This window comes from Macadamia integrifolia, chromosome 8 (genome assembly GCF_013358625.1).
Source record: "Macadamia integrifolia cultivar HAES 741 chromosome 8, SCU_Mint_v3, whole genome shotgun sequence".
Classification (NCBI taxonomy): Eukaryota; Viridiplantae; Streptophyta; class Magnoliopsida; order Proteales; family Proteaceae; genus Macadamia; species Macadamia integrifolia.
In genome coordinates, this window is record NC_056564.1 from 15,641,553 (window position 1) to 15,651,900 (window position 10,348).

The window sequence follows — 10,348 nt, forward strand, 5'->3', positions numbered from 1 at the left end:
TTTTTTTTGGGGGGGGGGGATGTGAGGGGCTGGGGGATGATTCTTAAAAAGGACTTTGAAGCTTTTCCAATGTCTTCTTTTCAATCAACTACAATGTTTCACTGCGTACCAACCTGACGGGCACTGAATTTGTTTATAGCAGCTTCAACTCATAGAAGAGCTACGGAGCCTCTGTCAAAGCCTGTACAGTTTGTACGCCTTTTTCCAGTTCAGAGACTAGTATGAATAACTTACAATATTCTCAAGAGAGAAAACCAAGCAAGCATATGCACGAGAGAGAGAGAGAGAGAGAGAGAGAGAGAGAGAGAGAGATCATACTAATTAGAATAAGCTAACGATAGAATGCCACTGATTCTTACTAAAGAAGAAAAGCAAGTAGTATAATTCCTGTGTTTTCTTTTCCAGCAACAGAAATATATACATAAACAGCTGATGCAGACATCTGAAAATGATGAAGATATATGGTGCTATTAGGAATAGTTACTGGGCATCTGGGAAACATTCCTGATGCTTCCAGAAAGATCCTAAAAGGGGACAAGAAGAATCTGGAAGGGAAAGTTGGTGGGGCTTCAAACAAAATTAGGAAGAATATTTTTGTTTATACATGAAGGATCTATAATCAAATGGAATAATATCAGGTCTATCAACCGATAAATTGAGAACGTCCAATGACGCTCTACAAATACTTGAGATCACTCCAGTGTTAAAGATCAACTTCATTAAAATCATGTTGGGTAGCATTGAATAAGAGGTTGCAGAAGTATATGCTTTTCTACTTTGGGAAAGCAGTCCATCATCTATTTCGGATTCCCCAAGCACTCCAGAAAGATCATCACAATGTTGGAATGTTATTGTTGAAAGGACAAACTGGAAGTTAATGAAACTTATCTATTCTAGTAAGGACTTGATAGACAGACTCAGGTCAGGTATAAGTTTGACCATCCGTGTAACCCTATGAGTCATAGGGTTAACAAAAGGGTAAAAGGGTCACTATAATAGCAACGGGTAAAGATGATAGAATTCAGGGAAAAAGAATAAGATGAAACCTGAATTATTAAGAAGTGAATGGGAAATTGAAGAGGAAGGTAAGGAAATGAAGAAATAAAATGAGGGCCTGAGGCACATATTATTAAGAAGTGCAGTGGAAGATGGCATTGGAGAGAATAACTCATGGAAACTAAGCAAATGATTTATGAATAGAAATGGAAATTAAACAGAAACAGAACCATGTAGCTTGGGCAGGTGAAGTTCTCCCCATTCAACAAGTGGCTACCTGTTATAGAGAGAACTAAAGTTCTTGAATGCAAAAGACATTGACCAGCAAGAAAAAAAAATGAATTAAACAAGTGATACATAAATAGTAGGGAAAGTGCGAACATAATTCTTTAAATCTCATCAAGAGTTTTTATCAGTTCTCAATAAGTGCAGGCAATAGATTAAGAAAGCAAAAAAATCCAACAAGTGAACTGAGAAAAAAAAAAATCAGCTATCGACCTTGTAATCAATAATATATTGATATGATAATAGTGCAAATTGATAAACTCAAGAAACAAATTAAGAAACCACAAAATTTTGTTAACAATAACAAGATGGATTCCAAAAACTCAAACTAGAAAGGAAAAAAATAAAATCTTGATCTCAACAATCACACTCAAACAGCAGCAAGAAATAAAGTAGCAGCAACAAGAACATAACATAAATCATCTGGCTATAGTCTATGTCCAAGTCACTTCATTCAATTTCTAGATTTCTAAAAAGTATTCAAACAAAGAGCTCACATGATGGTTTTTAAAGTCCACTATCTTATCCTCATTCTAAAATATTAAAAAAAGATATGCCACAGAGAACAGCAAGGCAAGAGAAACACAAGACCCTATTTCCACTCAAACTCCTTTAAAGAATTAGTTTAGCTGTAACTTATTTTAGAAACCCTTATTTGAAAATCCCACTAATTGGCCCAATAAAAGAAAGTCATTACGAATTCTGACAACAAGAACCACTCTTTTAGTGCCTAAACACAATAGTAAGAAACAAGAACAAAAAGAGGTTTACTAAGTAACTAATTGCTGCTGAGTCTTTGCAAATACATTTTCTTCTGTTGAAAGTCCTCCCATTGGGTAGAATCTGACAAATCTCTTCTGTAATGAGGGATATATGGCTTAGTGCCTTTTGTAGACCTTTCAATTTTTCTGTATGCTATCAATAACACTATCTGAGAATTGTCTTGCAAACAACCATTTGATCCTCCAGAAGATGACCAAGATTGTGTTGAACAAAAATGAGAAACTCCCTAGGAATTCCCACTTGGAAGGGAAGAGAGAGAGAGAGAGAGAAAATAAGTATAATCACCTTGGCAGGGAATATGTAAACCTTAAATTTGGAGGTTAAGGCCCAGGAAACCAAAGGTCAAGAAGAAACCTAGTTTGGGAAACGGTTTAGTGGTTTGAAAAATGAAAATGAATAAATACACCTTTTGGAGAAGGACTGTGGAACAAAAGAACTGAAATTGCAACCTAGGATGTGATCCAAAGAGAGTTGATTAGTCTTATTGATCCTGAGCTCCAAAAGGTACCATGAAAAGCCGGGACGGTTAAATAGCAAGAACCAAACTGAATACCCAGGCAGAGGACGGAATTTGATTATGGAAGGGGCGTACAATGAAGGTCCAGAGATATAAACAAAACTTTCAAGTAATTCGCTTCTTAGAAAGAATAGAAGAGCATAAGAAAGGAATTTGAAGTTCAAGAGGAATTCACTTGGCTGGAAAGTTGAGAAATGGTATGTTCAGTGATTTTATGAAGAATAAGCTCTTCACTGATTTGTACACATTGATAAGGCTAGGGATGCTTGGGCTATGTCCAGAGGCTTGTTTGATCTGCAATATAAGCTAATATTCAAGCTTTGTAGCCTAACCCTAAACACATACAAATGATATACAGATGTAGGATCCGCCGTTCACCATTCAAATCGAAGTAAGCTAAAACAAAATAAAAATATATCTTACAAAGAAACACGATAAACTTTGCAAAACAATACTGAAATTTTTGCTCCTTATACCTCTAAATCAAGTTGCAGGGTCTCAGCAACATGGCGCATGATGGAATGGACGAGCTTACTCTTGTTATACCTCTCCTCGCAAGCCTGGATATCTTCCTCCGAAACCCTTCTCTTACTAAGATCAATATAACCTTTCTCCTTATCCACCCTAAGAACCATCACAGGCTCTATTCGTCCCACCTTAATCAAACTGCTCACACTCCGAATCCGACGACGAGAAAGCTCAGAGAAAAGGATCATACCCTCGATATTGTTGTACTCCAGAAGCGATACATAGGCACCCATATCAGCGATGTTCTTCACTTGAATCATCACTGCCATGTCCACTTCAGGATATTTAGCTTCGTACATACGACACTCTAAATTTGGTGTATTCGTCGCCATGGTTGCAGAGGAAATGAAAAGGTTTCTAGGGTTTAGACAATAGATCTCTGAGGATGAAAAGAAAGGAGAAGATTTAGTTGAAGAGAGTTGGGGAAAGATAAGAAACGCTGCCCGTTATTATTCCGTAAGTTGAGACCGAGAGCTAATGGTGACTCGAGAAAACGAGCTGACTATTCCGATTTTACACTTTCTATTTTCTAAGGAAATGGTGGCGAGGGAGAATAGTGAAAATTGGCACAAAAAAAAAAAAACACAGAGAAAATAACCGTCGACAGCAGGATTCGAACCTGCGCAGGCAGAGCCCAACAGATTTCGAGTCTGTCTCCTTAACCACTCGGACATATCGACGATATACCAATTTAAATGTCAATTTATATTTCAACAATCGAATAAACACAACCCGAAAGAGAGAGAAAATAAGCAGTGAAAAGATCTGTGTTTGGTTGCATATAAATCGATATATTCAAATGAAAAGAGAAGAAAATCATTTTCCTAATGTTACGTTAAGATGGAAAATAAAAGAAAAAAAAAAAAACCATTTAAGACTTGTTTTAGTCTTTATTGGTACATCACTTGATATATTGAATGTAACTAAGGCACCGTTTGATAACGTTTCCTTGTTTTTGTGTCTAGAAACAGCAGAAATGGTTTTTCACGTTTTCATAAACAAAAACGGATTTTTTGTTGTTTGATAAACTTGTTTTTCGAAACGTTTTTTGTAGACATAATGCCACTAAAAAACCCAACAGTATCATCGGATACCCAAAAGAGAGAGATGGTTCGGTTGCCTCTTTTAAGTTTAAATAATTGAGAGATTTATCAGGCACAACAACTTTTTTTTGTTCCTCTTAAAAACTTGTTTCATCAAAGTCTTTTCTAGAATTGTAAACATGCATAAATTTTGATTTATGTTTCTAAAAATAGATGAAACAAAACTACTTTATCAAACGCTTTTTAAGTTGTTTCTCCATTTTTAAGAATAATAAAATGCATAAACGGAACGTTGTCAAATGATACCCCAAATGTAATATATTTTCTTTTATTTTCTATCACAGCTAACTTAACACCGGGAGAAAAAATCAACAAAAAATAAAATACATATAAAAGATCGGGTCAAACGTGTTGGCCCAAGATGGCTTGAAAACAAACAGAGGTACTTTGTTTACTTTATATATTTTTGTCATTTTAAGATGTCTTGTATAATTATCATTCTCTCCGTTCCTCGTCTTTTTGTTCTAGGATTCTTTTGGATTGCAAGACTTTTTGCTTCCTTTAAGAGGAGACTTGGCTCAGGAAATGGGTCTTCTTATCCTCTAAAGTGTTAATCGGTTTCTACGATCTACAATCGTTGCAAATAGAGTGCTCCAACTATGCTTGACTCGGTTTCGTCGCCACTTGAATCTCTCTCTCTCTCTCTCTCTCTCTAGGTGCAAAGGCAATTGAAAATTGAGAAGAAAATCCACACACTGCTCAGGTAGCTATAGAAGTAATCAGTCCAAATCATAGTTGGAAAACGAGGTTTTATGATTCGATTCACCTAAAAAAAAAAAAAAAAACACAAAGAACTCACCCTAGTCGAACATAATAAGGGTGTGTCGTGTATTTTATTTTTAAAATACAATAATCATGTATAAATTCATAAAAATATGAACAAATATAAGAAAAAGAAAGAGAGAGGGAATCACATATCATTGAATGTTGAACATATATTACCGCAGTCAAACATGTTCAATAATATTACTGAACTGCTGAAATGGTGAACTGATTTGATAATAACTTTAAAAGGACTTCTTAAAATTGAGAGCACCGCAATATGTTCTCATGAGATCATGCAACTAACTTTTCTTTCATCCTCAATTTACCCCTTTTGATACTAAGATTTTTATTAGAAGTGAATTTACAAAATTCATCCCAACAATTGAAAATCGGCAAAAACACTAGTGAATTGAAAATCAGCAACAACTCACTGATCACCAAATGGACAAAATTAAAATGAAAAAAGGAAAACTACAATCGCCCACCGTGGGGCTCGAACCCACGACCACAAGGTTAAGAGCCTTGCGCTCTACCAACTGAGCTAGACGGGCTGGTTGGGATTGATTGGCTCCTGAAAGACTTTTTCCTAATAACAAAGAAGAAGAAATTTTGTGTCAGTGCCATAAAAAGTGTCTAAAAATAGTCTTCAACGTATCAAAACAGGAGTGCCCGTCAAAATTACTAAAGATAGAAGCATAATCAAGTTTTGCCTTTTGTCTACAAAGAATATGGTTTTAGTGTATGGTATCCGGTATCATCCCAAAAACAGATAGCAGTACCATCATGAATAAAAATACCTCCAATTTTTTTTCTAAAAAAATAATATTTCTGACATTTTTACCCCTAATTCGTACCATTCAATAAACATGCAAAACAGATATGGATCACCTAACACCGATATTCAAAACAATGACAGCAAAGAGAGCCGTAACCAATTCACCATGAGAGAGTGAGCTCTTAACATTTAATAAATGATGCAATTTTTTTTTTTTTATTTACATATATATTTGGTCTGGTCCATAATGGGCCAATCACAAATCACAATAGATAACATCAGAGTATGACTTCTATATGGAATATTACATCATCTGGAGCTTCCTCCGTAGAGTTCTTGCAGTCAATGTTCTTCCTTTTTTGTCAGTGATGATGAGTATGAAGCTGATCTCTTGGTTACCTAATCTGCAAAGCAAACTTCATAGGATGGGTTTGCTTTCTCCACTGAGTTGATCTGTTGGGTTAAGTGCTCGCAAGCCTCAGGCACAGTAGTGCCTTTGTAAGCATTGCACACATAGCTTATGAAGTTTTCATAGTCCTACAGAAAAAGAAACAAGGTTATATATGCTGCAGCAAATATCTGTTTTTTATTCCATTTTCAAGACGAGGGATTATCAAGTAGGCTTGAATTGGCACAGAGGAGAAGAGATCTAACCAGATGGAGTGGCTGATCATTGACAGTTACCCAAGGCACATATTGAATAGGAGGATTAAGAGAACCAGTCATACTTGCATATTTAAGTTCAAGCTGCACATAAACAGTAATCCCAGTGTCACTCTGAACCAGGAGAACAGAAGAGGGGAAAATGAAAAAAGGGTTAGTTATAAAGCAAAGAAGAGATCTAACCTCCTTCCCATGTCCACTATTATAACATTCAATGATGGGGTTTGGATGGAAATTCAATTTCATAAAACAGGATTCCCACTCTTTGGACTTGTTCTCTATGACCAGTTGTTCAATACAGGAAATGAATTTGAAATGCTCAGTCTGCATCACAAGTTCAAGCAGTAAGCAGAAAAATTAAATTTTTAATCTTTCTAAGTGATCTAATTACATGTCTATATGATTATAGCTTAACAGTAAGATCAGAAATTCAGAAAATAAAAAACCCAACTTCAGTATAAACTTAAAAAGTACTTAGAAGGATAGAGAGATCATGAACCAATCTACAAAAACAGTTTCTTAATTACCAGATCTGGCCAAGCGTCAATGGCACAGGCTTCCACAGTATTCAGCATGCACTCATCTGGACCATGCTGCAAAAAATTTCAATAATTCAAGAGGGAAAAAACCCATCAAAGTTTGAATTTCAACAACAATGTAAATCAAGAAATGCAACCAAAGCAAAAATTTAATCCTATGATTTGGGTTGGACCAAGTCAAACCCGGTTAGGCCGGATGGTCTACTGAATACTAAACAAAACGAATCTGGAGTTGCTTACAGTAGAGTAGATGAATGGAATCACCAAAAAGAAACATTTTTTAACCTTCTCAGAAATCACAATCCAGAAGCCATGATTGTTTCTATAAGATTGTTAAAAGCAAAATTAGCAGAATAGAGGTGAAGGATGAAGGAGAGACCTGGCAGATTATGGTGACATTGCCTTTTGTAATGGCGTTTCCGTAAGGAACAAGCTGGAGATCGATGATTGTAATGAGTCCATTCTCGAAGACCTTCGACAGATGATTAAAGACGAATCTGGAACAGTAAGGGCAGAGGGTCTCGTAGTACAGAGCAAGTGAGACTTTCGGGGAGGAAGGAGAAGAAAGTGTGGCAGAAGCGAACACAAAAATGCAGCTGAGAAGAAGGAGAGAGGGGAATCCATAAGAAGCCATGGATGGGCAGAGAGTAATTGAGGGCTCTCTGTCTTAGTCGATTATATATGGCTCTCGCAAGATCGCAACTTGGGTTGCTTTCCAGATAATAGTGTGACGAAAATGCCCTTCACACTTTTGCACTTTCGCTCTTGGGAGGCAACAATATCGGTAGAGCGGCAGCGCACTGACCAATGGGAGGGCAGCAGAACGGGGGCTGAGCGGTCTTTTAAACCTATGTTTGAGCGTATCCGTAGATGACACAATCAGAGGATTAGAGTGAGAGGTCTTATCGGAATGGCCCTGCCAATCCATGGATGCTATACCTAATTGCGCTTCTTGATTTGTTGGAAGGGTATGAGATTTTGTGAATATTTGTGTTTCCTACTTAAATGGCTAAATGAAAAATATAGATTTGAAATATCTAAGACTTTAAGGCGGACGAGGGTGCATATTAATTACATGTGAATGTAAATAATTGGATTTGAGTTTGAACATTGAACTTTTATCGAAGTAGGGGGTTAAAGGTTGCATATATTATGACATTTTCAAACTTTGTAGTGGTGGGAGCCTAGTGCACTCGGTCCCCCTTCCCCTTCCCCTTTTTATACTTTAACAAGTGAAGAATTCAATCGTTGCAATTACCACATTGCCATTTTATGTCAAAAAAATAAACATGCAGTCCATAGACTCTCTTGATGATTTATGCCTTCCATGAACGTTGTCACATTCAAATTTTGCTACAAATGAAAACTTTGATTGGTCCCACATGTCATTGTCAGTTTGATCTAGATTGTCTTAATGACACATTTATAGGTGTATTTAGAAATTGACAAATTTTCTTCAAATGCCCCTTGTTTTGTTTCCTAAACTTCCTTACATTAGGGGTTTAGACATATTTTTTAAAAATAATAGATCATTATGTCATCATGAAAGGATATCGTTGGTGTACATATATTTCGAGTACATTTCTGAAACAGAATCACAAGCTTTGCCAATGGCTTCAAAGAGAGCTGTAACCAATTCACCATGAGAGACTGAGTTCTTAAACACTCAAGAAATGATGAATTTATTTTCTTTTTCCAAATCATTACATATTAATTATTGAGTATGGCCCATGATGGATAGGACCTCTATATGGAATACTACATCATCTGGCTACTCCCTCGACTCCATGCAGTCAAAATTCTTCCCTTTTTTGTCAGTGATGATGGAGGTGAAGGATGCTTTGGTGGAGACGCCACTCTCCTATCTGGAAAGCTTACTTCAGAGGTCGGGCTGGCTTCCTCCACTGGGATGATCTGATGGGTTAAATGCTTCTTGCAAACCTCGGGCACAGGTTTGCCTTTGTAAGCCTCGCACACATAGCTTATGAACTTTCTGAAGTCCTAGAGAAAAAAGAAACAAGGTTATACTCATTCCCCTGTTCCATTTTCAAATCTCCTTCTATGTCATCACGCAATTGACAGAAAAAATCAATATTGAACACACAAGTATGCTTGATTTGGCACTGAGGAGAAGAGATCTAACCTGAAGGAGTGGCAGACCATTAACAGTTACCCAAGGAAAATATTCATGAGGAGGTGTAAGAGAACCAGTCATTTTTCCATATTTATCTTCAAGCTGCACATAAACAATAATCACAGTTTTCACTGTGTGTCAGGAGAACAAAAGAGAGGAAAATGAATGGTTAATTATAAAGCAAAGAAGAGATCGATCTAACCATTATAACATTTTAGGAGGGTATAGCGATTCAAGTTCTTAAAACAGGATTTCCACTCTTTGGATTTGTTATGATTGATCAGTTGTTCAACACAGTAAATGTGTTTGAAATGCTCATTCTATATCACAGCTTTAATTGGTTAAATATTTCATCTTTATAAGTTCATGATCTAATAAAAAAAACAGTTTCTTACCGGAGTTGGCCACATATCAATGATACAGGCTTCCACTATATTCAGAAAGCACTGTTCTTTGCCATGCTGCAAAAATTTCAATAATATAAATAGTTAAAAACCCCATCAAAATTTGAATTTCATCAGCAATATACAACAAGATCAGCAATTTAATCCTAAGATTTGTCTATTGAATACTAATTCATTTTAAACAAAAACGATTCCAGAGTTTCTTCTACTTCAAATGAATGAATAGAAGAACCAAAATCATCTTCACCAATATTCTGAGAAGTCAGAATCCAGAAGCATAATTTGTTTCTCTATAAAATCGTTAAAGAGTAGAATGGTGAAGGAGGAAGACCTGACAGATGAGGGTACCATTGCTATCTTTCTTGGAGTTTCCATAAGGAACAAGCTTGAGATCGATGATTTTAATGAGTTCATTGTTGAAGATCTTCGAAAGATCATTAACGATGAAACTCGAACAGTCAGGGCATAGGGTCTCGTAGTACAGAGCCAGAGAGACTTTCGGGGCGGGATGCGAACGGGGAGAAGCTATGGCAGAAGCGAACATGAAAATGGAGCTCAGAAGAAGGAGAGAGGGGAACCCAAGAGAAGCCATGGATGGGCAGACACTACTAGAGTGTGAAGGAAATAAGGGTGAGATGAAAAAGCTCCGAGTCTCACTCAATTTATAGCTCTCCGCGAAGCCAAAAGTTCGGTTTGTTTCAAAAGTATCATTGTGACGAAAATGCCCTTCACGCTTTCGCACTTTCGCACCTCTGCTCCTCTCATTTTCTCTAACAAGTTGCATTAATTGTTTGAAACCGCTTCTGTTGCTTTGTTCCTAAGAGTAAGATTCATGTTAAAATTCCAACCCTAGAAA

The 10,348-nt window shown here is 36.6% G+C and overlaps 3 protein-coding genes and 2 non-coding genes across 5 annotated transcripts in view; all 5 read right to left on the minus strand.

The window, feature by feature from the left end:
• Positions 1–3,614, minus strand: part of LOC122086743 (eukaryotic translation initiation factor 2 subunit alpha homolog) — a 10,327-nt gene extending 6,713 nt beyond the window's left edge. The window contains exon 1 of the mRNA XM_042655719.1: positions 3,055–3,614. Within this exon, the coding sequence (XP_042511653.1) occupies positions 3,055–3,441 (387 nt within the window). The 5' untranslated portion in view covers positions 3,442–3,614. The remainder of the gene's footprint in view (positions 1–3,054) is intronic.
• A 93-nt stretch (positions 3,615–3,707) lies between these two features.
• Positions 3,708–3,789, minus strand: TRNAS-CGA. The gene has a single exon. It is a non-coding gene; the product is annotated as a tRNA-Ser (tRNA).
• Positions 3,790–5,455: 1,666 nt separating this feature from the next.
• TRNAK-CUU lies at positions 5,456–5,528 on the minus strand. Its single transcript has one exon. It is a non-coding gene; the product is annotated as a tRNA-Lys (tRNA).
• Positions 5,529–5,887: 359 nt separating this feature from the next.
• LOC122087446 (gamma-interferon-responsive lysosomal thiol protein-like) lies at positions 5,888–7,617 on the minus strand. Its single transcript, XM_042656592.1, has 5 exons — positions 7,334–7,617; positions 6,943–7,008; positions 6,599–6,739; positions 6,407–6,499; positions 5,888–6,289 (listed from the first exon to the last, which is right to left on the minus strand). The coding sequence occupies exons 1-5, from the start codon at positions 7,586–7,588 to the stop codon at positions 6,152–6,154; spliced, it is 693 nt and encodes a 230-aa protein (XP_042512526.1). The 5' UTR covers positions 7,589–7,617; the 3' UTR covers positions 5,888–6,151.
• A 992-nt stretch (positions 7,618–8,609) lies between these two features.
• LOC122086744 (gamma-interferon-responsive lysosomal thiol protein-like) lies at positions 8,610–10,276 on the minus strand. Its single transcript, XM_042655720.1, has 4 exons — positions 9,824–10,276; positions 9,484–9,549; positions 9,098–9,190; positions 8,610–8,955 (listed from the first exon to the last, which is right to left on the minus strand). Exons 1-4 carry the CDS (start codon positions 10,274–10,276, stop codon positions 8,713–8,715), a joined length of 855 nt encoding a protein of 284 aa, XP_042511654.1. The 3' UTR covers positions 8,610–8,712.
• Between the last annotated feature and the right edge of the window lie 72 nt (positions 10,277–10,348).

Coding starts and splice junctions, on each gene's coding strand:
- LOC122086744 (XM_042655720.1), bottom strand. CDS start 10,276: ATGCAACTTGTTAGAGAAAATGAGAGGAGCAGAGGTGCGAAAGTGCGA. Junction 9,550..9,823: donor ATGGTACCCTCATCTGTCAG/GTCTTCCTCCTT, acceptor AAATTTTTGCAG/CATGGCAAAGAACAGTGCTT. Junction 8,956..9,097: donor ATGGTCTGCCACTCCTTCAG/GTTAGATCTCTT, acceptor TTTTTTCTCTAG/GACTTCAGAAAGTTCATAAG.
- LOC122087446 (XM_042656592.1), bottom strand. CDS start 7,588: ATGGCTTCTTATGGATTCCCCTCTCTCCTTCTTCTCAGCTGCATTTTT. Junction 7,009..7,333: donor ATGTCACCATAATCTGCCAG/GTCTCTCCTTCA, acceptor AATTTTTTGCAG/CATGGTCCAGATGAGTGCAT. Junction 6,290..6,406: donor ATGATCAGCCACTCCATCTG/GTTAGATCTCTT, acceptor CTTTTTCTGTAG/GACTATGAAAACTTCATAAG.